Source organism: Mus caroli, chromosome 17 (assembly GCF_900094665.2).
Source record: "Mus caroli chromosome 17, CAROLI_EIJ_v1.1, whole genome shotgun sequence".
Classification (NCBI taxonomy): Eukaryota; Metazoa; Chordata; class Mammalia; order Rodentia; family Muridae; genus Mus; species Mus caroli.
In genome coordinates, this window is record NC_034586.1 from 20,877,999 (window position 1) to 20,904,500 (window position 26,502).

At 48.8% G+C, this 26,502-nt stretch overlaps 2 protein-coding genes across 4 annotated transcripts in view; one reads left to right on the plus strand and one right to left on the minus strand.

Annotated features, from left to right (window-relative positions):
* Positions 1–26,502, plus strand: part of Ift140 (intraflagellar transport 140) — an 86,026-nt gene that overhangs the window by 40,535 nt on the left and 18,989 nt on the right. The gene's annotated exons all lie outside the window — the stretch shown is intronic.
* Tmem204 (transmembrane protein 204) lies at positions 1,171–25,381 on the minus strand. 2 transcript variants are annotated; one of them, XM_029471009.1, is made up of 3 exons: positions 24,493–25,381; positions 14,271–14,426; positions 1,171–1,942 (listed from the first exon to the last, which is right to left on the minus strand). In XM_029471009.1, the coding sequence occupies exons 1-3, from the start codon at positions 24,653–24,655 to the stop codon at positions 1,698–1,700; spliced, it is 564 nt and encodes a 187-aa protein (XP_029326869.1). In that variant the 5' UTR covers positions 24,656–25,381; the 3' UTR covers positions 1,171–1,697. The 2 variants fall into 2 exon arrangements, with proteins under 2 accessions (XP_029326869.1, XP_021041712.1); XM_021186053.2 differs by having other exon boundaries at positions 24,376–25,378.

Here is a 26,502-nt window from a genome sequence, read left to right on the forward strand (position 1 = left end):
TTATACTATGAGAAAGGAAAGGCTGGCAGGCAAAGTCATGCAGGCCTTGAGGCAGGCGGGTCTCTGTGAGTCTGAGTTCAGCCTGGTCTACATCGTGAGTCTCAGAACAGTCAGAGCTGTTTACTACAACTGTTTATTATAATTGGGAGGATTTTTTTCACACACTGGCCATGTAGACCATGTAGCTTGGAAGTGACCAGCAAGGCCACCCTTTCCTGGATCACTTTCATTTACTGTGGGCATGGTCACAACCTAAAGCATCTATCTGCATGGCCACTTTTAACCCTTTAATGTACTTCATAGAGATGCACACACAATACTAATGTATTCCGGCACATACATAGTATTAGTGTATAACTAGAAATAAAAATGTCTTAGAGGAAGAGACAAGTGGGATGACGGTGTGGCTAAATCTGTGTGCTATACCATGGACATGAGCCTCCTAGTTTCTAAGTGTGCTGAGTATGTTGCGTGCGTATGGCCAATCTGTAAACGCTCATATGTCATTATCAGTGTCTCTGTGTGTTTAAGGCACCAATCTGTTTCACTGTTTATTCTGTCTAAAGACAAAACCTTGGCCTAGGACGGGCTTCAGAATTTAAGCTGATCAACATGAGGCACTAGAAGGCTGAAAGTAACAAAGTTTGGCATTTACTAGGAGAGGGAGCCAGAGAGGGGATGTCACAGGCCTTCATCTTCTTCTTGCTGCATATGCCAGCAGTGATTCCTGCCTCCTGGTGGTCACGATCAAGCAGTGCTGTGTCCCAAGGGCCCATCTAGCAAGGGTGTACCAGGAGCTCCGTCACAGACGTGGCCCTGTAGCCCTGTTAACCCCACAGGTACAGACTTTCTATGCCTCCTGGGGAGCCCAGGTTGCGGGCTCCAGCCTGTCTGAAAGCACCGAGGCCTCTGGAGGTATCCGTTGTCCTGTCGCACCCTGGCTGGAGAAGGCTTTTCTGAGAAAAGCTAGTGGGCTTCATCCTTTTGTCTCAGCTGTTGCTCTGCTGTGACAGGCCAGTTTTCAGGGTGCAGGAATGTGGACTTCAGGGTTGCACCAACCATGACTTAGGGTATGTGCCTCCTCGGGGGGGCCCTTAACTGATCTTCTTAGCCCTTTTTAGGGTCATCCCACAAAAGTCTCAGAACAGAGTAGAGACACGATGGAGAAACTCAGTTCAGAGGCTCGTGTTTATTTTAACTTAGACCAACAATCAGGAGTAAAACGTACACTCTTAACCTGACTCTGGCATGAAACCGGTACCACCTGGTAAGGTCTGGTTGTCAGACCCTTCATGAAAAGATTCCTGGATGTTCTGCTTCGTAAAAGTAACTGGGGATACCATCCTAGTAGATGCAGAATAAATTAACCCCAAATGGAGGTGGAGAGCAAGGCGCCCATACTGCCTCATTCCCTGTCTCGGCTTCTAGTCTCCACCTTTGAAACTCGCATGATGTGAAGCCATGCTCTGCCTGGCCAAGGAAGATCGTGTCAGAAGTAGGATGACACAATGACACAGAGACATATAATATATTCATATGTAACGTAATAAATGTACATGAGTATCATACATATGTATATATAGGTAGCCCAGACTCGCCCCACACCTCTGCACAAGCAAGGCCTGGAGCAGTCTACCGATTTCTAGACTACAGCGTTATAGTGGTTATTCATAGAGAAAGTCCCTGTAAGGGTGCTCTCAGCATGGAGACTCCACATAGTCATTATCTAAGCCACGGCGAAACCGCGCAGTGAGAGAACGGCTGATGACGATCACCCGGGGTGCCATGCAGTCCTCCCTCCGGTGAAGAATGTTCCAGATGAGCATCGCAGCCGCCAGGGTGGCCAGAAGGCAGGCACCAATGTTCAGGTAGCAAGACCAAGATAAGTTGGTATAAGGGCCAATTCTGTAGAAGGTCACCAGTCCGATGACCAGCACGAAGCCTGCAGGAAGGAGAGGAGAGGTTAAGAAGTGTGCGTGTACCGAGCAGGAGTCCCCAGGAGTCAGGCTGTACCCCTGTCCTTCTACTGTCCTCCTAGGATAGGGCAGAGCTACTTGTAATCCTGCTTGTCTCTTGTAGCCTTTGCACCTGAGGTTACAGCCAGGCTTTGCATCTGAGTGGCTGCAGTGGGAGAACTAGGCCTGTCCTGTCAACCCCTGGGCAACAGTCTGCCCATCTACACTCAGTCCCCACACCTGGGAGGCAGCCTTCCTAGCCCCAGCCAGAACCAGCCGTCATTATCTTAAAGCGAGTTGAATTACCTCTGGTTTTTATAAATGCTTGTTAATTTGAAGCAAAAAAAAAAAAAAAGATATTTCTTAAATTTATCTAGAAACAGACTGTCGTCCACTGGCTTAAATCCCTCTTGGAGAGTTTCTGTACCCATGATTCTGCTGCCAGAGGGAGCAGAGGTTCCCTCTCCCATCAGGGAACCTAGAGCCCACACTCGGAGCCACCACCGGGGCCTGGCTCAGGTCTGGTTTTGGTAACGTTTGGTTTCCTTTCGCTTCTCAAGAGCATTTCCCTCTCACTGCCCTACCCTGCTGTGCTGCTGCTGTTCTCCTGGGCCTTCCCTCCTCTCCTTCACCTGACACTTCAGGGCAGGAGAGGTGACTCAGGAGCCACCCGCTGGTCCAACTGCTTCATGACTGTTGGTCCACTTCCTTTCCCTGACTAGCTCTCACTGTGTAGCCTAGGCTGCCCTCAAACTCTGGGTTGTCATCCTGTTTCATTCTCCTGAGTTCTGCGCCAGGTCTGGCTCTCACCAGTTCCTTTTATAAGCAATGACAAGGGCTTGATCTTGTTAGTTTCTTATTGTAAGTAATGGGAAAATCTTGGTTTTTCTGCCCAGAGTCTGTCAGTCAACTAGGGTGTGAGGACAGCTGCTTGGGAGAGAGGGCAGCACTGGGAGACTTGCAGGTCTGATGAGCAGAGGCTATGCTGTGCTGCTGCAGTAGCTGGCCCTGGGAGAGAGCTGCAGGGAATCACCAGGCCCTAGCTCAACTGTGGGATCAAGATGAAAAGGGCAGGGCAGAAACAGCCATGAGAGAGGGAGGAAGACACAGACCAGCCACTTCTTCCCCAGCAACATTCTCCTCCAACTGTCTACCTGTCTTTCTCAGATGCAAAACACCACCCGCCTCGGGTTCATCTGTGTCCCCTACCGGAGCTGCGGTCCCTCTATACCCCTGCATATTGACATCTGTATGTCTATTTACAATGTTCCACTCACTCAGAAAACCACCACCGCTTTCCAACTCAGGATGGCCCTGTGTAGTCCAGAGCAAAGAGCAGCATCATGAGACAGGCAAGGTGGGGGACAGAGAGACAAAGACAACAGCTTTGACTTCTGTAAAATGTGGGGGCTCTGATCTCATCCTCACTGGACCTTCCAGGAGGAGAGAACAGATGGAGTTTGCTTTCCTCCACCTTATCGTAAGCTATTAAAACTCACGTTCGGGTTCACTGTAGTACTTTGTGGATTTTTCATGCATAAAAATTTCATACATGAAAACACTATTAAAATTTGCATTCCAAAATGGCTGTGGTGGCTCACATCTTTAATTCCGACACTCAGGAGTATAGAGATAGAGGCAGGTGAATCTCTTGTGTTCAAGACCTGGTCTAATGAGCAAGTTCTAGAATACACACAGACGCACACATGCGGGTGCACTTGCATTCCACCTGCTACTAGAGGCAACTTCTCTACCAGTGAAGGAGAGTTAGGCTTCTCTTTAACAGCTTCATGCCATAGGCATTCATATTAGTAGAGTAAAGCTGATATTTTGTTAACGGATATAAAAATACTTTGTGTTCTCTTGTTCTCATATCTTTGGGCATGTTTATCAACCAAAAGACTTTCTGGTTTTGTCTTTTATTGTTGTTTTCTTTTTTATTTTTATTTTTATTTTTTTTGAGTCAGGGTTTCTCTAGGTAGCCCTGGCTGATCTGGAACTCAGAGAGCTGCCTGCCTCTCCCTCCCAAGTGCTGGGATTAAAGGTGTGTGTCACCATGCCCAGCTAGCCAAAGGAATTTTTTTATGCTTGTTTCAAGACAGAAAAAAGATTGGAATCGAGGCAGACTGGGTACACAGAGGTTGCTAGCTTATATCTTCTAAAACAATAAGTAATAAACAAGGAGGGATATGAAGCCTAAGGAAGCAAAAGCAAGCAGAAAGAAATATGCCAATATGCATCCCTAGTGTGTAAGAAGGAAGAGACTGAGGGTAACCCCTTACAAGAAGCTTCCTTGGGGCTGGAGAGATGGCTGGATGATACAGAGTGCATACTGCTCTTGCAGGGGACCTGATTTCGGTTTTCAGCACCCATGTTGGGTGGCTTACATGTGCCTGTCACTCTAGCCCCAAGGGGTGTAGCACTCTCTTCTCAGCCCCTTCAATACCTGCACTCACTCTTAATGAGTGAGTGCACACAATTTTAAAATGTTTAAAAATATTTTTAAAAGAATTAGCCGGGGCCCATTGGACTTGCAAACTTTATATGCCCCAGTACAGGGGAACGCCAGGGCCAAAAAGGGGGAGTGGGTGGGTAGGGGAGTGGGGGGGTGGGTATGGGGGACTTTTGGTATAGCATTGGAAATGTAAATGAGCTAAATACCTAAAAAAAAAAAAAAAAAGAATTAGCCAGGCAGGGTGTGGTAGTGCACGCCTTTAATTGGGAGACAGAAACAGATGGATTTCTGAGTTCGAGGCCAGCCTGGTCTACAGAGTGAGTTCCAGGACAGCTACACAGAGAAACCCTGTCTCGAAAAACCAAAAAAAAAAATTTAATAATTCTGAACCTTCTGGTCAAGACTAATATGCAGTCATGTGACTAGGGAAGTTAGCAAAGGGGAAAACAGCAAGTGTTGGCACGTGCAGGGCCAAGAGACCTGCTCTACTCATTAAGGTGTGGTGCGGCCCTGGGCTCACGGTTGCACTCTCAGGAATGTGTACTCATGTAGTCATGATTCAAATGAGCCTCCTCTGAGAGGGGCCCCTAGGGGACAGCCCAGCATGGACTGCATTTCAGCAAAGAGAAGGGAGGAGAGTCTCAGATGTGGTGGTCCCGGAGGACATACAAGAGCACATATAGGCAGTCCCTCCGAACTATTCACACTCAGGCTCAGCTGCATCTCTAGAAAATATGTAGGCTCTAAAACTGTCAAAAAAGTCTGGTGTTACTGGACCAGCGCAGAAGGGTCACCTTGGGGGAGCAGTCTTTGTGGTCAGTTTGTCCCACGTGCCGGAGTCATGCCTGCTTTAACTCCTCTGTATGCATGTGTCACAACGACGAAACATGTCAACAGATTGAGGGTCAAGCACTTTTTGCTGCTAGATTTGCAGGAGTGACCTGCTCCACAGTTCCATGTTCTAAATGCTGGCTGACACTGCCGAGGACATTGCTCATCAGATGCCTCCTCTTCAGTCACCGAGCAAAACTTAGGCCTTCCCCATGCATAAAATGCTTCATGGCTTCCTGATGCCTCTGTCCTGACACCTCTTCCCCTGCCACTCGTGGCTTCTGCTCGCCCCTGCTGCGTCGTGGTTAGGAGAGATTTAGTTGTTCAGTGTGGCTGTCCCTTGGCTATCTTACGGTGCCTGGTGTCCTCCTTTGGTTTCTCTCTCCCATGTCTGGGAGTGCCAGAATCCAAGGATACCAAGGATATTCCAGAATACCAAGGACTGTCAGGAACTATGTGCTAAGTAAGTAACTTGAGGCAAATCACAGCAAATGGGAAACCGAATAGGCTGGCGTGAGCCTGTGGAAAAGAAGGAAAGGGCGTGCCCGCCTGAGCTCCTCTGTGACCCCGCTGCCCCTGCTGAGTAAAGGCCATGGAGGAGCTGGCACCTTGTAGGGCTTTGTGTTTGTTTTGTTGTTTTTGTTTTCTCTGTGTAGCCCTGGCTGACCTGGCACTTGCTCATAGGCCAGGCTAGCCTTAAACTCAGAGATCTGCCTGCCTCTGCCTCTTGAGTGCTTGAATTAAAGTCATGTGCCACCGTTGCCCAGCTACTTTGATCTTAAAGTTGATCAGAATTAGTCTCACAAGACTGAAGCCACCCCCAGCTAAGATTCCCAAGGACCATGCTAGGGATTAGCACTGGAGCTCACAGGTGGCCAGTGATTTGTTTCAGGATGGTGACTTTACAGCTCTATCAAAGGGATCTAGACCTTTCCATAACTAGCTATATTACTTATTATGCACACAAACTAAAGTTTCAGAAGACGTATCCACTTCCAGGAACAACAGAGAAGATGAAAGAGCACGCATCCCGTTGATAAGTTAATCAAAGAGATGTAAGTTGACATGTGCATAAAAGACCTTGCAGAGCCCTCTATGTTCTGAAAGTATAAATTGGAAGGTTAAAAACTGTAGATCTAGGCTGGGCAGATGGCTCAGTTGGCCAAAACCCTGCAATACAAGTATGAAGACATAAGTTAAGATGCCCCCACAAAACTTATGTTTACAAAACAAAACAAAACAAAACAAAACAAAACTAGGCAGTGGTAGTGCACGGCTTTAATCCCAGCACTTGGGAGGCAGAGGCAGGCAAATCTCTCTGAGTTTGAGGCCAGCCTGGCTACAGAGTGAGTTCCAGGATAGCCAGAGTTACACAGGGAAACCCAATCTCAAAAGACCAAATGAATGAGTGAATGAATGAATGAATGAATGAAGCTCAGCATGGTGGTACATATCTGTAACCACCCTCAATGGGGAGTGGTAGGGAGGGACAGGTGGCACCTGAAGCTCAAGGGGCAGTCACTAGTCTCTAGCTGAATTGAGGAGCTTCGGGTTCACTGAGAGATCCTGTCTCAAAACTAAAGGTGAATGATAAGGAAGGACAACTACTATAGACCTCAGGGCACCACACAGGCATGTGCACACCCACGCCACACTAACAAGTACATATGGCATGCACGCACACCCACTCACAACCACATACATAAACATGGGGCCTGACTGATACACACTTTACAAAGGAAGAGTGAGCTGGACGGCCCTTCACCTGTTTCACCAGTAGTCATGGAAACCCAGCAGCATGTGGCCTGGGGCTGGGCTGGCTGAGTTCTGTGTGTCTCCCCTTTCCCACTGGAGTGAAAGTCAGAGGCTGCACTTCACTTGCTTTTTCATATTAAAAAAAAAAAAAAAAAGTAGAAAGGAAAGTCTAGGTTGTTTTCTGTGACAAAAGCATATAACTATGTGCTAAAGTCTCATACCAGATACTGCTATGGTAACATACACCTACAATCCCAGAGCTAGGGAGGCAGAGATGGGAAGTTGAGTGCCAGGCCAGCCTGGGCTACATAGAGAGACACTCTCTCAAAAAAAAAAAAAAAAAACAAAAGTAAATGGTTGACACATCACTCGTTCTGGGTATTGATCAGTTTAAGCTTCAGTTCTGTTGTCAGTCAGCTTTGACCACGTTAGAACGCATATAGAAAGGGGAAATGGCATAGTCTGCCCGTTCCCAATATGGAGCCCTATAGGAAATCTGAGCAAGGGACCTAGGTGAGCCAAGGCCAGCCCAGGGGCGGAGTCCTACAAAGAGGGGGCCTGATCCATTGTAACAGGCATAGATAGCTCTTAGCATCCTCTAGCTCGACAGTTGGCTGCCATCCAAGGCCTGCCATGAACCAACAGATAGGACATTATGGGCTAAGAGATGATAGGAAGAAATCACCCCATTATTCAGCGTCATTAATAAAAAGCAGATAAACCGTGGGAGAGCAGAGGTGTGACACTGCATGTACTCAGTGCGTCCCCATGTGACCCTGCCTCTGCGAGAAGGCTCCACATCGTGTACTATAGACATTATTCTGAAGTAAGGTTAGCTTCTACTTGTGGGGCCTCTGTGCTTGGGAAAGGAATGAATGAATATGCTCAGTGTGGGCCAAGGTTGGCTTTTGGCTTAGAAATCCTACTTTCATCACCCCTAAGTTAGGTTCCCTTTCTCCTCCGTGTCCTTTCCCCTGAAGGCTTCTCTCCCCCAAGTTTTCAGTGATGTAATCAGCCTGTCCAGAAACCTCCAGAAGGGAAGTGAGTGCTTCAGCGAGTGCTCTGTTCTGCACACACGGGATCAGTTCCATCTCTATGAAGTCCCTTTGCCAAAGCAAACAGCCTCTTCCTCTGCTCTGGCCAGTGGAGGGCGGTGTGAATTCCAGCACAGTGGAGAGCGCCCCTTTCCTCTCTTTCTTCCTTCCTGCCTTCTTCCTGGGGCCTAAGCTTCTGTCCCAGAGTCTTCCCTTTTGGAATGACTATCAAACATACACACAGGTGGCATCAGAGGAAAGACACTGGGGTTGACCTCTGCTGCTCCCCTGCAATTGAGCAAGCAAAGTGCTGGTGCCTCAGAGGGAACATGGCTGGCTTCTAAGATGCGTCCTGGCAAAGGGTCAGCTGCAGACACTGCCAGCCTTGGCATGTCCAGCATGTGTAGCCAGCATGTGTAACGAGGGAAGATGAGCTAACCAGGTTTCTACCTCTTCCATCATAGTGTTCAATCCCTTGTGTTAGGAGACTCAGCAGTACATGACATGAGCCTGATCTTTTATCCAAATGGTTCTTCCTAGTAGAAGGATCCGTAGCATTGGGGAACAGGTGATCACGTTCTTCTATTGCTCCCAAATGGCTCAGTTGGGTAAGGAAGGAGGGGAGGAGAGATAAGGTAGACCTAGGAAGCACGGTGGTGCTTGAGGACCAGATAAAGAAGACAGAAAAGGAAATCACCCCGACCGACCGAGCAAAGCCTAATCAAAAGTACTTTGTGGTTAAGTACTTAAAAGAAGAAACCTTAACAGTTACTAGGAAAGGATAAAGGAAAACATTATTCGTGACACAGGAGAAGCTCTGGAAGTTTGGGACAAGGGGACTTATTGTTGGGGAAGGTTGGCTGCATCTTTGTTTGTTTTGAGACAGAGTCCTATGTAGCCCTGACTAACTCAGAACTTGCTCTGTAGACTGCCAGGCTGGCCTTTAACCTCTGCCTGCCTCTGCCTCCCAAATGCTGGGATTAAAGCTATGTGCCACCATGCCTGACCTCTGGCAATATTTGACCAGGTTCAGAACTGGCTGAGCCAAGAGATAAGGAACAACTCAGAGCCCAGTGTTGACAGTCGTCTTGGTGGTGCTAACATCCACTGTCTAAGAGTGCGTGACTTGGTTTGTAACGCTTTGTCAGTGAGCTTTGCAAAGTCTGAACTGCAAAAGTCACAGTGCAGGCAGTGAAAACCGGGCAAGTGCAGACACAGGCCTCAGAGAAACAAAACCTAATCGCACAAGGCCTAGGCTTGTTGGTAAGCATCCATAAAAGGAAATTTATTCACCAAGTATGATGGACCATGCAGGTGATTTGGCACAAAGGAGGAAACACAGGCAGATTGTGAATTTGAAGCTAACCTAAGTTTTACAGCAAATTGAAAACCAACCTAAACTTCATAACAAGAGACTGTCTCAGAAAGCCAAAGGCTAGGTGTGGTGCTGTGTGCTTGTAGAAACAACTTAGAAGCTAGGGCCAGGAAGGCATCCAGTTTGAAGACAGCCTGGACTATCTGTTGAATTCCAGGCCATCATGAGAGCTCTAGGCCAACCTGGGCCCCCTAATATGACTCCATCTCAAAACACATGAAGTGAAAAATTTGTTTTACTTTTTTAATGGCTGAGGGTACAGCTTAGTGGTAAAGTGCTTGTCTTACATGCACAAAGCTTGGGCCCAGTTACCAGAACATACAAATACAACACATATACATACATGCATACATACATACATGTTGGAGAAGAGACAGGCTTAGACTCCACCATGAAGGTAGCTTTGAGTAAAGTAATTAATTATGGAATAGCTCACACAACCCACCTTTCGCAGGACATCCCTGGGCATCAGGAAGACAAATTGGCTCCATATGCTGTACTTGGGACTTCTTGTTTGCTGTTTGTTCGATTGGTTTGTTTGTTGGCTATATACTGCCATTGTCCAAAGAGATTTGGAAATGGGTTATATAAACTATAATGCTAATGGGGTAGAAGAGGAGTTTTTAAAGGAAAATGCAGATAAAGAACATGGCCTTCAAGATTACACATTCACTTTTCCAAGACCTCCAGCTCCCAGAACAAACTGTAGAACTTCCTAAGCCAGGCATTCCACAGAGAAGATACCATAAGCCCTTGCATGGATTGGTAGTGACACACAGGCACAACGAGGGGCATTGTGTTGGCCTTCCAGCCTGACCCCGTGTGCAATGCCCTCATAGTGGGCTCCTTAGGCAACAGGGCATTCCAGGCATGTACTGGGACCTGAAGAATTTGGAAGTCCTCAACATCCATGTAGGGCTGAGGCACCTCCTAAGCAGAGCTGTGAACCAACCCCAGCTCCTTTCACAGCTCCAGATGCTGCTTGGTGCCAGCGAAGAGCCAGAGGCCACACAAGCTCATTGCCTTTATAGAGTGCTTACCCTCACCTAGTCAGGGCTACTTTTCCTGTACCTGTGCTACATGGTGAGTTGCAGGCCAACCTGAGCTACATAATAAAGGAAAAAGGGCGGCTGGGAATCTAGCTCAGTGGTAAGGTGCTTGCTAATGTGTGGGAAACTTGAGCTCATTATTTAGCACCATTAGGAAAAAAAAAAAAACGGTGCGGCAAAGAGAAGAGGAGAGATAGAGACAGAAGAAGTAGAAAGGGCATACAGAGCAGAGCAGGAGCTGTACACAGCACCTTCCGTAGCATGGACTTCTATGGGGAGGCCAAAGACAGCACTCAGACCTGACAATCAGAACCAAATGCTCAGGCCAGCTTCTCACTCCAGACCTTCCTGCTGGGGACGTGAGTGCACAGGGCTCAAAGGGTTCTGTGTGCTCTATCTGCATGGTCCAATCATCATGCTGCTGGTTCTTGGGGAGGAGATAGTGGGAACATCTGGCCTTCTTAAACCTGTGCTGTGCCAGTTATGACCGAGAGCCAAGAAAGGGAGAATGGGAAGAGGAGAAAGCAGACAGAACAAGACAGCCCATGTGGAACTGCCTGGTGATAACAGAGCCACAGCCAGAGCCACCTCTCCCCCTTGTCTCCCCAGGACTTTGGTGGGCACTTCTCTGTCTTAGGACCTGTCTCCCTGTCAGAAACACAGCTGCTTTCCCAGGGGAAATTTAGAGTGGAGTTTGAGTGAGCAATGTTGAGAGCACATGGAATATAAGGGTCACGAAGGAATCTTTCCAGCTTCTAGGTAAAGCAAAATTAGGCTTGGAAAGTCTTTAGCAGATATTGGAAATGCTGTCGCATGTACTTGGTGGAACCTATAAGGGTAAAACCACACAAGACGGCTCACAGCCCATGAGAGGAGCAGCTTACCACAGCTGTCCCTGATGGTGCTGCGCGAGGGTCCCTCAGAGCTGCAGTTCTTACTCAGGGTTGTGCTGAACATGGTACTGGTGCCCAGAGATGTGGGGCTAATAGCACAGGCCGGCGGGGAGCCTGCTGCCTCCCCTTAGTTTATTCCTTCTGCTGGGCTCTAGGGTTCTCAGCCTGCTCTGTCAAGTCCACAGACTTTCCTCTCATCATTAGCATCTTCTTTCCCGCTACCCACCCACCTCGCCCCAGCACTGGGACTCGGGTTAGCTTGACAACAGGTAATAGCAGGCGTTTCCTCGTCCTGTGACAGGACATCCTGGCGCCCCACAGTCTCTCCCTGGCTTTAAAACAGACCCAAGCACAGGAAAAAACCCAGCTCTAAAATTAGCAGTGTGATAGAAGAAAGGCACATAGCTGCTCTCTGTACTGTTTGTCAATGAAACAGTCTAAACAGGCCAAATGCATTTCCTTTTTGGGCAAAACAGACCCGTCAGAGTGATAGTCGGATACCAAAGGGACGAGGCAGCCTGGGAGGCACGAGGAGCTTCCAAACTGCTGCCCCGGGCCACTACCCTCACTGCCCTGGCTTTTTCCACTGGCCTCCAGCTGTTGGGAAGTTTTTGGACAGAGATGGTCGAACCTTTCCAGAGGTTGTGCTGGCCTTGAAATATTCAAAATAGAAGTGTATTAACCCAGAACCCCTTCAGGAGGCCCCTGATAAATTCTCTCCAAGACTGCCAAGGACAACTCAATTTCAATTAATGGAAGTTTTCCTTATTTTGAGTTTTCTTCAGTGAGTATTTGGACACAACACACACAAGTTCTAATGATTCCAAGTAAGAGTCTCTAGGCTGTCAGTGTAAGAAAGGCAGCAATCAGGTTGATTCTTTCACTAGAAATAGTTCAGGCAGGAACTAGTGAGAAGAAAAATAAACAACAAAAGAACTATGGTTCTTTTCCCTTTTGGCACTAAGCTGTCTTTTATTTGTTATTTTTGGGGAGGAAGGTGGTTTAGACAGGGTCTCACCATGTCACTCTGGCAGGCCTGGTACTCATTCTATAGACCAGGCTAGCCTTGAACCTACAGAGATCTGCCTACCTCCATCCCCGGAATGTTGGGATTAAAAGCGTGCATTCCTAGCACCAAGCCTTTTTAAAACTCAGCTTTTCCTAGGAAGCTCTCAAAATCTTCCGTTTCCTTCTCGAGGATGGATTCAGATGGTAGAGGCCACTCCTTCAGTGGGAAGAACTGTTTACTTTCTATGTGTGATCAATAGAGGGCAAAGTGTGAGTCTTTTATAAACATGCCCATGTTGTACTCTTAGTGGTGAAGGCAGGAAGGGGGCAGGATTGACACCCCCCCTCCCCTGTCACATCTGCATGTCTCATATCCAGTGGGTATCACAGAGACAATCTCATATTGCAGCTGGTAAACTGCAGCTGGTAAACTGAACTGCAGCTGGCTCGGTGATTGGCTCACATTCACATTGGTAGAACCAGGATACAGTTCCAGCTCCCGTGCCACTGAGCCCTGGGTCCTTCCACAGAGACTTCACAACCTTCCCAAACCCCACCCCTACCCCTTCCTGCCTCTGCTGGCCCCAGGGAAGTGACTTTCGCAGGACCATTCTGCCACACTATTCTTAGCATTCAGGGTAGCAGGGCTTCCTGACTCCCCCCAGGCATTCTGTAGCACATAAATACCAGTCAGCCTCATTCTGGAAACTGTTTCTCAAGGAAGATAAAGGCCCAGGATCTGTTATTCCTAGAAGGATTCCCTTCAGACTTCCTGCTGTTTCCCCTGTCAGGAGTAGACGCTGGCCCCAGGAATGACTGGCATTCTAGTCCAAAAAGGAAAGGTGGATAAAGAATGTCCCACACTCTGCTCATGTGCACCTGTGTGCCGCTCTTCTGTCTATAGGCCACACAGCTGACATCCTCCGTGAGCTGCAAGAAACTTGAACTTCTCCTAGTTGTTCATGATCCTAACAGCTCTGAGCCCACAGGATTGAGCAGTGGGACTCCAATCACCAGAGGTGGTGGGTCGTGGTCACACACCTGCTTTGACTTCTAACGCCAGTCTAACCCTTTCACGATTCTGTGGATCATTGCTGGTGGTGACGCCACTCTCATCCTTTAAAAACAGCAAAATTTCAGCCAGGCGTGGTGGCACATGCCTTCACTCCCAGCACTCAGGAGGCCTGGACAGACAGATCTCTGGGTTTAAGACAAGCCTAGCTTACGTAATGAGTTCCAGGCCAGCCAGGACTACATAGTGAGATACTGTCTCAAAGCAAATAAACAAAAATAACAAACAGCAAATCTGCTTCCATCATATCTGATCCTGCACACAGTATCCCCAGATCACTAAGTCGGTGGATGGCTGAAGCAGCTGTGCTCTGACAACCCAGTGTCATGCAGTCAGGTTATGGTCTGCATCTGTGTGGCAGCCAGGATGGGGGCGATGTACGCATTTATAGTTAGGCTTCTGCCTGTGTGTACCATGCTTACATGAGCTTCTCACTGATCATGAGCAAGGATTTATGCTGAGCCCAGGTCGGGCCCCAGGGAGCCCCACTTAAACAGAGCCCTACTTTGTGTTGTGACTGTAAGCCGGGCAGGCTGGGACTAGGCTAAGGCTGCCTCCCATCTCTGCCCAACATAAACCAATTATTCCCCAGATGCTTCATCAAATTGACAGCAGGCGCACACTGACATACAGAAGGGTAAATGTCTCTGTAGACTCAGCTAAGCAGATTCTGTAGACTCAGCTAAGCAGAACCGCTTACTTGAGTATGCTAGAACCTGGAACCACACCTCAAGCTGCCCACGGCCCTGGGGTGCTCTCCCTCCGTGGTATCACAAGGGCCCAGCAGGTCTTCCAGCTCTATGGGGCCACAGTGTGGCTACTCCTCCGGCCCTGAGTACTTACTTGCCAGCTGAAATGCAGCAGCCATTGCCTCCTCCCAGCACTGGGACTCTGGTGTCATCAGGGGCAGGCCCGTTAGCCCAAGGATGAAGGTGATCTGACCCACAACAAGTGCAGCTGTGGCCACCAGGTTGCAGGCACGCATCATGTCAAACTGTACTGCGGGCCAAAAGAAGGGAAGGCAGGTCGTCAGTGTGTGAGCCATAGGGAAGAGCCAAGTCAGGCTGGCCCACTCTCATTTCAGTGATAGCCACTTCCATCAGGGGCCTCTGTTGGACCTTTGAAAAAGCAATACAAACAGCTAGAATCTTCTCTGAACAGAACTTTGTGAGAGCACCTTACCCACCCTGGAGTCTTCATGCTATCCTCGTGTCTTCTCATCAGCCACTCCAGGACCCCTGAGCTTAAGTGCAAGGTCACGTCGCCCCTAGGCTGCAATTCTGCTGTGTGATTTGAGTTTCTGTATGTGTAGTGTAGGTATGTGTATACACATACACATGGTACTGGGGCAGGGGGCTGTTAGACCTGCTTACATGTGTACACATGGCAGCCAGAGAGCAAGTGTCTTCTCTACTGTTCTCCACCTTAGCCTTTGAGATAGGGTCTCGGCAATTCTGTATCTCATCATTTTGGCTAGACTGGCTAGCGTGGTGTCTCTGCCTTCCAGTGCTGGGTTACAGGCTCCCTCCACTACACCCAGGCTTACTGTAGGTGCCATAGATCTGCACTCTGACCATGCACAGCAAATGCTTTACTCACTGAGCCACCTGCCCATCCCCTGGTTTGGGTCTTGATGGGACAAATGTTCCTTTTTCATTCAGGTAGTACATTCTAAGTGAAGCCAGAAGGGGAAGTCCTGTCAACAGAGAGTTTCTTGCTTAGTAATGGACCCCAGGGGTTCTCAGCTGCTGTCCCCAGTTAGCTGATCAGACACCAAGATCTCAACAGTGGCTTTATTTTGTTTTGGGTTTTTTGTTTGTTGGATGAGATTAAAGGCCTGGAGCACCATACCCAGCTTGAAACTCTCCATTATTACCTCTCCCTCCTATGAGCAAAAGACTTAATTCTTTAGCATTAAGAGATTTCACTTGAACAGCCGGGGCGTGGTGGCACATGCCTTTAATCCCAGCACTCGGGAGGCAGAGGCAGGCAGATTTCTGAGTTCGAGGCCAGCCTGGTCTACAAAGTGAGTTCCAGGACAGCCAGGGCTATGAAGAGAAACCCTGTCTCGAAACCCCCCCCCCAAAAAAAAGAGATTCCACTTGGGTTCTCTACTAGCAATGGACAGAGCAGGAGCCAGACTGAGTCTGCCGAACCCAGGCTCCCATCCACTTATTCTCCTAGTCCTTTGCTCTGGCAGCAGCCAGTAGTGGTCCAACCTTGTGCCGGCCTTTTACTCCCTGCCCCACACCCTGTTCTCAGAAGATGGACAAGTCAGAGTGTTGTCGGTGAACTGTAGACAGAGCACTTCTGGCCCAGAATTTTGTTTCTCCCTCAAATGAAATGTCACACCAAAGCTGTGTACTGTGTACTGTGAAATGGTGGCACACTGAGTGTTGACGTTAATAGGCCAGGTTGCCCCAGATCAACAGCAAATCTCTCAGTGGAGACTGCTAGAAACCAGGGGTGCCGTAGCCCAGCCTCATGTTGCCGTGTCTTGTGGTCTATTAGGAAGTTCTGGTTCACAGATGTGTTGCAAGTAAGTCAGTGCTCAGCTCAAAGCAGACCTGGAAGACCGGAGGCACTCCTCCTCCCACGTTTGCAAGATGGCTTTTTAGAATTGGCTTATCACAAATGTTATCACCAGAAACACAAGAACTGAATACACACACACACACACACACACACACACACACACACACACACACAAAAGCACAACCTTCCAAGATCCCTGAAGAACCTGCACTCCAGGGTTACTTACTGTTGGACTGTCTTCCTCTGAGGGCAGGGAAGGGATGGAGGCTGGCCGGCTCATGCACAGGTTAGGATGGAGGCTGGCCAGCTCATGCACAGGTTAGGGAGCCTCTTTTGTGTGAGCCAGCAAGTAAGGCCCCACTTGCAGAGACCTGAAGAGCTTCTGTTACACTTCTCACAAAGACTGAGAAAGGCAACCCAAGGGAGGGGCAGGCTGCTTCCCCTCAGAAGGCTTTTAAATGGCTAGAAGGTAACTTTGAACCATTACTGCCACTATTGGCATCTCTGTTTGGCTTGACCTAAATGTTTGTTGAAATGCAATATAAATTTACAAAATAGCTCGAAGCTCTCTGGCTTGATGTCTGCCTTTCCTCTCATCTCTTGTGGGTTCACGTGTCTGAGCACATGATAGGTACCTCTGCCCTAGGCCTGTGGGCACCTCACTGTCCCTCTGTCCCTCTGCTATCCCTTCTAACCCATCCCTGAAACCCCACCCTCCCATGTTCCCTGCATTACACAGTCAAGTCTCAATCCATTGACTATCTAGCTGAGGCCTATGAGAATGTACAGACCTGGAGACTAGAATTCAGAGGGGAAAGCTGTCTCATCCAAATGGCCAGAGGCCTCTGTACCCTTCTCTGTTCTTGGAAACTGACATTGTAAGTGTGTTCCTGGGACGGGGCTAAAAACTTACTTAAAACCCCATACTGGCAACCATGACGTTGTGACCCTTTTCCTTCAGGCCTTTCTCAAACCATTATGGCAGTTTTGAGAGAAGTTATCTTGTCACATGAACTGAACACAGGCTTGCTCTTGGGGTGCTCTGCCACGTGACTGTCATCTCTGCCTAGGCCTCTGTGTGCCCTACCCCGTCTTCATGCTGGATGCTGTCTGATTCATGCCCCTTACAGGATCGTGTTTATATTTAGGCTGTGGAATGACGGAGTCATTCAAGGGTTTTGTGCCACTTCTGCCAAGGATCAGCCTGGCCTTCCTATTGTGTTTTATGCTACTTCCTCTGCAGAGAACTCTCCCATCACTTAGAACTCCAGGGCCCCTTCCAGATCCCAAGCTTTTCCACCTTGCCCCCTCCAGTGTGGGAGTAGCACAAGCAGATTTAATCCCAGTGAATCTTGTACAACGCCTGTATATATGAAGAGCTCAGTGGCTGTACAAGATCTTAAGCTTACTGGACAATCCAAGCAGCCTGTGGATCTGGTGGCGCCCAGAGCGAGATGCTGCTGGAGCAGCAGTTGCCACTGACCAGATCTTCTAGCTTGGGTACTGTGGTAGTTTCTCCTACTTTACCCACAGCAAAGCCTCCAGTGGGTCCTGCTTCTGGTGACTGTAAATTTATGTCCTTAGTTACGACAACCAGAATGCATATCATTAAAGACCCTAACACTTTAAAGGGGCATGAGATAGGGCCCAGCAACATTGATGAGCAGGTGAACCCACTTGCAACAAAAGCCTGATGTCCTGAATTTGATACCCAGAACCCACATAAAGGTAGAAGAAGAAAATCAACCCACAAAAGCCAACTTCTATTCTCCACACATGCACCATGGCATGCATGTGTCTGCACACCTGCATTTGTGTGCATGCTAATCAAGATAAATCTGGGGGAACACCAGGCCAGGAAGCGGGAGTGGGTGGGTTGGGGAGCAGGGCGGAGGGGGGGGTGGTATAGGGGACTTTCGGGATAGCATTTGAAATGTAAATGAAGAAAATATCTAATAAAAAAATAAAATAAAATAAAATAAAAAGATAAATCTGAAGATGAACTAGGGTCCAGAAAGTTAAGATTCCTGGTAGGAAACAAGCAGGCATATCCCTCCAGGTATAGGCACAGCTTAAAATAGGCAAGTGTGCTCTTAGACTCTAAAAAGATTTAGAGGGAGGAAGAGTGACAGAGGAACTGGGAGCGCCAGGGGCAGCTGAAATGTTCCCTGAGCTGCGGGACTCACAGAATGGTGTGGCTTTCTGAGGCACAGGGCTGTTTAGGGCCTGGTGGCTCTGGTAGTGGTTCAGACCAGTGGCTGCCTCTTCTGATTTTCTGGTTGCAACTCCCCCCTTTACAGCCAGCCTGTTAGTGACCACACACAGCAGGAGGTTCAGCCCAATGCTGTGTGCTCCTGCAGGGTGCCCTATCCATTTGGCAGATGGTGTGTGTTCCACAAAGCTCCCTCTGTAAGCTGGAAAGGCATTTCTGACTACCTACACCAACCTACATTCTTCACTATCCTGTCAACTATCCTAGAATGTTTGTGTGGCTGAGACTTTTCTTCTTACTTATTTTGCATATATATATATATATATATATATACACACACACACATATATATACATATATGTACATACACACACACATATATATGTATATATGGGGTGTGCATGTTTACACGTGTTGGAGCATGTAGGTGGGGAGGGGTGTACATGTGTGTGGAGACCAGAGGTTGACATGAAGTATCTTCCTTGATCACTTTCCAACTTATATACTGAGGTCTCTTTGAACCAAGAGCTCCCATAGCTATCCAGCTGACCCCTGAGCATTTGAACTCCGAGTTGGTCACCACACCCACCTGGTATTTACACGGTGCTGAGTCTCTGAACTCGGATCTCATGCTTTCACGGTAAGCATTTGGCCCTCCGAGCCAGCTCCCTAGCTGTTGCATACTTATTTTTACTCCATATATCAGGGCTTCTTTTTTTTAATTTATTATTTTATGTATATGTGTCTACCTACATATATATGTGTGCACCATGTATGTGCCTGGTGCCCACAGAAGCCAGAAGAGGGCATGGGATTCTCCTGGTTCTGGAATTACAGGAGGTGTGAATCATCAGGCGGTTCTGGAAGTCAGCCTCAGGTCCTCTGGAGGATTAGCAAGTGCTCTTAACCATGCCACCTTTCCAGCCCATGGCATGGCTTCTTAAACTTTTCTCACTTATAACCCCTCTTCTTAAATTTTTATTTATTATTTTTGTTTTGTTTTTTCAAGACAGGGTTTCTCTATGTAGCCCTGGCTGTCCCAAAGCTGGCTCAGTAGACCAGGCTGTCCTTAAACTCAGAGATCTGCCTACTTCTGCTTCCTGAGTGCTGGGATTAAAGGTGTACACCACCACCACCTGGCTTGCTTATGTATGTATGTATGTATGTATGTATGTATGTATGTATGTATGTATTGAAACAGGGTTTTTCTAGATAGCCCTGACTGGCCTAGAGTTCCCTATGTAAATCAAGCTAGCCTTGAACTCCCAGATATCCCAAGTACTGAGATTAAAGTTGTGTCCCACCATCTCTGACCTCACAACCACTTTTTGCCTGAGAAATGTTTTGCATAACTGAGGTATAGGTGAAATAGGAATAAAGCCAAGAATTTACTGACAATAAATCATAAATACACTTTAAAAGTAATTTTGGTATATATCTATAATTTTACCATTTATTAAAGACAAAAGCAAACTTCATACTAATGAGATGAATGTGTTTGATAGAGAATCAAATCATGATTGAATATTTCATACTATAGGCTGTAGCGCACCTTCAATTTTCAGATTTTGATTTCATAAGCTTTTTATTTACTTACATTAATGTATTTATTGGGAGTAGAACAGTGTTGCTTTCACAGCGATTGTGTAGAGATCAGGGGACAACTTTCAGGACCTGGTTCTCTCCTAGCGCCATGCGAGGTCCAGGGACCGACTGCAGGTTGTCAGTCTTGGGCTTAAAGCCTTTACCTACTTAGCCATCTTGACAACCCCACATTTTTATTTTAATAATATATTTATTCTTACATCATGTGCATTGGCATTTTGCCTGCAGATCTCCTGGAACTGGAGTTACAGACAGTTGGAAACTGCCATGTGGGTGTGTCAGCTGCACATAGTGTGAGATGGCAGAAGTATAGTTAAAGCAGTCTCAGAAACTGTTAAAAAAAAGTCTGTCTGAATTCCAAATAAAATCAAACATATAAAAGGAAAAATAGTCAGTGAGGGATGCCCACCTTTAATCCCAGCATTCCAGGTGAGGAGGCTGGCAGGTCTCTGAGTTTGAGGCTTGCTTGGTCTACATAGCAAGCTCCAGACCAGCCAAGACTATAGAGTGAGACCTTGTCTCATAAAGAAAAATGGAAAATAATCAATTACCATAATAATTCCAAAGACAGACCAATATGATCCATGCCTGCTGGGGGATGATGGGAGGAAAAATACTTAAATCTTTGTTACTTGTTACTAAACAATTATGCTTCTGTAAGAGCAAGAAGCTTAGTGGTGAAAGCATGACCCTTCATATTGTCCCAAGTTTCAAATCAGAGCTGAGGTGGTTGAGGCAGCAGCCCTGACACTGTGTGGCGAGAGCACAAAGCATGAGAAAGTGCCACGTGCATACATTGTGAGTTCAGGGCCAAGGCTGTAGTGACGTACGAACAACACAGGTGAGCCCTACCCTGGACACTTCCAAGTTCATAGCCAAATTGATTCTGAATCAACTTTGAACATTGTTGAACATTCAGCGTATTGTTGATTCAGAAACTTTTACAATTGCCAGATTTCTTGTGATGGCCTCCCAACCCCTGCCCAATGCAACTCCCTCTGAGAACACGACCTGCAGTTTAAGAAGCTGTGACTTAATATAACCACCCAGAGACTCTGCTGCCGAGTAGACTCAAGCCGAGTAGGATTGGGAAGGTGTGGAAATGTGATGTTGAAGGCGGTACAGGAACAGCACATAGGCATCCTGAGCTTCATGTGATGCTGAAGGCTGGGAAAGGAGCTGAATAAATGACAGAGCTGTTTGCAAAGAGAAAGATCCAAGTGGCTTGCACAAGCTGTGCAGTGGCTCATGGAGCCAGGAAGAGAGTGCAGACTGACTGCTGGCCCGTCTTGTCCTCTGTCCTCCCTACTCCTATCTTCTTAGCAGGTTGAGTTCTCAGAGCTCTGCCATACGCCATGACCAACTCTGTAAACTCACCCACTCCCTGCCTAAATTAGATCCCCTTGCATCATACAGCGTGCTCCAGAGCCCCACCCTACGGGACAGAGACACTAAGCTCCAGCCACAGGGCCACCATCTACCGTCTGTCTGTCCAGGTGTCCAGCCAGCCAGCCTGTCTTGATGTCCTGCATGGTGGAAGGGTTTGTAGAGATGCTTGGGGACTGCCTAGAAACAGGAGGTGAGGGATCTCCCTGGGTAGCATGGAGGTCCAGCTGATCTGAGCCAGGGTTCAACCTTATGTTCATTATTCATGTGCTGCCTAAGTTCAGACAAAAGACTGCAGATCCCCGATCAAGAGCACAGGCTGCAAAAGGGAGCCAGGGAAACTGAGCACCAGAGAGCAAGGCTAACCCTAGGCTTAACTAAGCCAAGTAAATCCCTGGTCTCTAGCTCCCAGTTTCTCTAAAGGAAGAGTCTACCTGGGCAGCACATAACAGAACGGCTAACTGGTACGAAAATCCTCATGACTCTCTTGGGGAGGCCCCAGTATGATATGGCAAAGGCCTGACATGGATGAACCATGTTCCTATCCAGTGCTCTCAAGACATCTGGGAGCACAGAGCCGTTAGACTAGAGTTCAGAATGTCACAGAATGGCCCATGTGCTCAGTCTGCATCTCAGGTAGGTCCCGTGTATGTTTGCAGCCAAAAAGCACCAGTGATTCTAACTCCATGTGTTCTACAAGCCAGAGCTCACAGCTCAGAGCTAGCAGGAGGTGACCATGACACATGGCCCCACCGGTGATGTCTGGAAAGGCTAAAAGTGGCCTGTCTTGTAGTGTTGCTCCAATGCCCTAGGCTGCTTCTCATAATGAAATCGTGAGCAAGCCACGTAATCCTGTGTGCCACAGACAATCCTGATAGGCCCGTGATGTGCACTGGAGGGCTTTGTAAAGTGTCATTGCTCAGGCATGAAGGATGTTACCCCAGTGCCATCTGTCTAGATGGCAGAATTAATGAGTTACACGGTAAGGTCCTGCCTGAGAGTCTCAAGGCTGGTCACAGGTCTGACTTCAGAGGGTCACAGGTAGCAGATGGTCTGCAGACTGGGAATGCACGTGCACATGGATGAGGGTATCAGGAATCTCCGACTGGGGCTGCTGTTTTCTGTGTCCCACGGAGAGCAAGCGTGTGAGCTGAGGAGTGGTTGGCACAGATGGGAGCGAAGCTCGTGCAGAGGAGAGGAAGAGACCAGCGGCAGCCCCCCCCCCCCCCCCCCGGCTCCCGGGCACACAGCCAAGCAGCCCTGTCCCAAGCCAGGGGGTTAGGGACCAGCTTCCCTCAGGAAATGCTGACTTATGGCTGCTTTGTTCTACTGCGTTTCAGTCTCAGTGTGTGTTAGAATGTGTTAGCAACCAGAATTACCCATCCAGCCTGTTTTCCAAAATTCCGTCCTGTTACTTATTATCAAGAAGTGTCTCTGATTTTTCTGTTGTTTGAACAACAGTTGCTGTTCAGATTCATTGAGGATCAGCTACCTTTCAAGGCCATATTAATTACAAAAGGAGGGCTTTTTTCTCTCTCTTTGAGACAGGGGTCTCACTGTGTATCCCAAACCAGCCTGGATCAGCACCTGAGGGCTACGATTATAGTCATCTACCACCACCCAAGCTTAGGAAACTACTTTAAATTGTCTGGGGATCTAATGCAGAGCAGCAGGCTCACATAGGTGGGAACCTTAGGCTCAGGTAAGGGGGAAGATGAGGGGTACTCAGGGCAGGAGCAGCTGAGGCTGCCATGCTGCCACTTAGATGTGGACAAGGAGGAAGGTATAGGGGCCCTGTTCGCTCTATTGGCCTGACCTCAGAAGGTGGAGAGTGGGAAGAACAGATGTCTGCACAAGTTGTTCCTGGGATGACCTGATAGGGCACAAAAAGCGGGGAAAGGAGGCAGGAGTGTGCACATATCACAAGGGATGCTTGGCCTCCTCAGAATCTTTATGGCCTGGAGTGGGCTGGGTCTGGAATTGGCTATTCTCAGAGCCTAATGAGAGGCACTAGGTAGGAGCTCCTGCCTATACCTGGCCCCACCCCAGAAGACCTGAGGCTTCTAGGACTGGGCAAACCGCAGCCCATATGAGAAGCTTAGGGAAGCCTTGAGGTTACTAGCTCTCCTGCTTAGGCAGAATGGTCATAGGATGCACAGGGAGAGCTCTCCATGGACACATGACAGAGACCCACATTCAGACCTTTGGCCTCCCACAAGGCATCTAGCTCCTCAGAGTGCATTCATCTTTGATCTTTTCAGTAAAGGGCTCCCTGCCTGTCAAGACCCAAGGGAAGAGACTGAGCTGTCCCGTGGTAAGCTTGGGTGCCTGTGCTCACAAGAAGCGGGTGGTGTTCCCCTGCCTTGTCGGCAAGCCCTGTGTCAGTCATGACCAGGGCTAAGGTGGTTGCGCTGGGCACATTGCTCAGGATTTCCAGGAAGTCCCCTTACACTGAACAGATGTCCACCTATGTCGCATGCTTTCTAAAGACCAGCGTCATCTCCCGACAGCCGCCATCTGACCTCTAGCCTCCAAGACAGTTTGTAGGAGACTGGGTACTTGTTAGACAGACCTCTTGTCTGCTTTTAGGGGGTCATTGCCAGGAAAGAACTCACATGTCAGCAGACATGTCGATTTTAGATTGCATCCTCATATTTATGTGGCCCTTTCTTCTCGTACTCTCAAACATGTATGCTATTTAAAGAGACGTTCCCAACTCCCAGGGTAGTGCATAGACCCCAGAACAAGAGAGCTAGGAAAGGAAAAGGCCACCATGAGGGTGGGGGATGTAACACTCTGCCCTTTGCTGCTCTGTGCCTCCTCTGGTCTCCTGGACATCCCAGCCAGAGTCGCCTGCACTGTGACCACCTCAGCCGTTAAGACAGAACTCACCCACATGTTCTCACATTTCTTGTTTTCCTTATTAAGTAATATTTCTTTTTAACCAAGGAAAAATGACTTGCTTTGAGTAGGATACCCATCTTTCATCCTTCAGCCACATGTAATGGCAGAGAAGGAGCCTCCAGCCACGGGAGTGACTTCTTGTGAAGGAAGCCACAGGCAGAGTCTAAGCTCAACAGTGGAGCTCTGTAGCATTGCTTGTCAGGGTGGGCAGGAGGTGCAGGTTCCCTGCTGCCACCCCCAGAATGGACGGACACAACCTCCCCTCACCTCACCACTGGAAGGTGACAGAAAAATAACAAGACTTACGTTTGACGGTGCCTCGGGACTCCTGGAAACCTGCTGATTCAGAGCCCCATCCCAGCACCTCACAGTCATGGGTGTCCACCTGCCCAGTTCGAGTCCCAGGGCTTGTGACTCCCTTACCCCTGTCCACCAGCCAGCAAGACTTCCACAGCCCCACACTCCGCTTGCGTCCGTCCTCCAGCGTCTGGTACACCCAGTTGGGGGTGAAGGCTGCTGCGTTGTTGAGGATGAGGGAGACCAGGGCCACCAGCACAGCGGTGGCCACAAGCTTCTGGAGAGTCATCCCTGACTGCCAGTACTGTCTATCTCGGAGAGTTCCAAGTCCCAGTCAGCCACTGTGCATCCAGAGAAAGCCAAGATGCTGCTAGGGGTGGCTAGAGGACATCAGCACTCATCCTTGGGAAGCTATGCAGCAGCTCCAGCCCAGCACAGGAGGATGTCACCCATGGGACGGGTCCAAGAGAGCTACTCACACAGCCCTGTCTTAGCCTGCCTCTTGAGCTTGGAGCAGGGACAAGCCTGTGCTGAAGCTGGTCTCCCCAAGACCCATTCCAGGGAGAAATCTGGGGCACTGGCTGCACCAGCGAGAATCCAGAGTTGTAAGTGGGTCGTCTTCTTTGGAACAGAGGCCAGGGAGGCTCTGTCCACAGTGCCTCTTGCCTACAGCAGTGGAAAATGAACAGCAACTCAGGAGGCAGGCACGGCGTGGGAATCAGCCAGGTTACACGCCTCAGAACGGGCTGTGGGAGCCAGTCTGATGGAGGAGCAGGGTTGTGGAAGCAGTGTGGGTTTGGCCACCTCTCTGCTATGTATCCCGTCTTGGTACCTCTGCCACAAATGGCAGGTCCTGAAAAGCAGAACGCCTGCCGCAAGGAAGCGTGTGTATGCGCGTATGTGTGTGAGCTCCCGTTTCCCTGTCTCTCAGCAGAGAGGAAATGGTTGTTTTTGAGGCTGTTTTTGGTGAGCAGGAGGGCGTAGCCAACTGCAACAAATAGCAGCCCTGCCACAGAGCCAGACACTAACAGGATGTGCTTCCTGATGGGAAAGGCCTGGGGAGACTTCAGAGGCCTGCTCCAGCCCACCCCTGGCTGCCCCTCCCCATCTTCCTGTCCCATAGGAATAGTCAGGGATGCCAGCCAGGACACTCATCTTCATACCTGTTGCCGTCAAACCTAGCCAGCTGTGCTAGGTCCCGGACCAGGGGATGCTACAGACAGCACGGGCGGGCAGAATCCTAAGGGACTAGGTGTCCATCCATCCATCCGTCCATCCATCCATTGCCCAAGGCATGAAAGGTGCTGTGAGTCCCCAATGTCTAAAGCAGTGGTTCTCAGTCTGTAGGTCATGACCTCTTTGGGGGTCAAATGACCCTTTTACACTGGTCACCTGAGACCATCAGAAAACACAGATATTTACATTATAATTCATAACAATAGCAAAATTACAGTTGTGAAGTAGCAACAAACTAATTTTATGGTTGGGGGGTCACCACAACATGTGGAACTAATGGCAGGACAGTGTAGGGTGTAGAGGCACCTGAGGCAGGCCACCATCTGCTGACAGAGATCCATTCACCTCAAGGGAGCAAGTGTGCTCAGACCTTACCAGGAAGGGGAACCTTGAGGAGCCTCTGCAAGGGGTTGTTCTTGGGCTGGCAGGAAAAGGTGGGATTCTGTAAGGGGGCTGTGTCGCCAGGCAAGCTGGATAACTGATGTGACTTCTAAGCAGCCAAGTTTGCTTACTAGCATAGTGCTCGCTCCCCTGAGGCTGGACAGAGCCACTGTACATTTGCTCTCCTTCCTCATAGCGCTTCAGCTCTGGTAGATAAAAGCCACCAGGTCTGAGACTCTGTGTCCCGCCTCCAGAGCCTCCCACCAGGGTTCCAGAGCTGCATACATGAACACAAGAACACAGGAGCTGTGGGCTGTCTGAACCATCTCAAGCACACGCACCGCACCGCACCGCACCCGGCAGGATTGGGACAGCCTGGTGCTGACTAGTGCGCTGGCCGGAACAAGCCGGAACCGACCTTTCCTGTCTTCATGAACTGACATGCTGGGCCACCCCCTACTTCCTAGTGTGGCTGCCTTCAATCACACGTTCCCATATATAGTCAGGCTCCTGGCACTC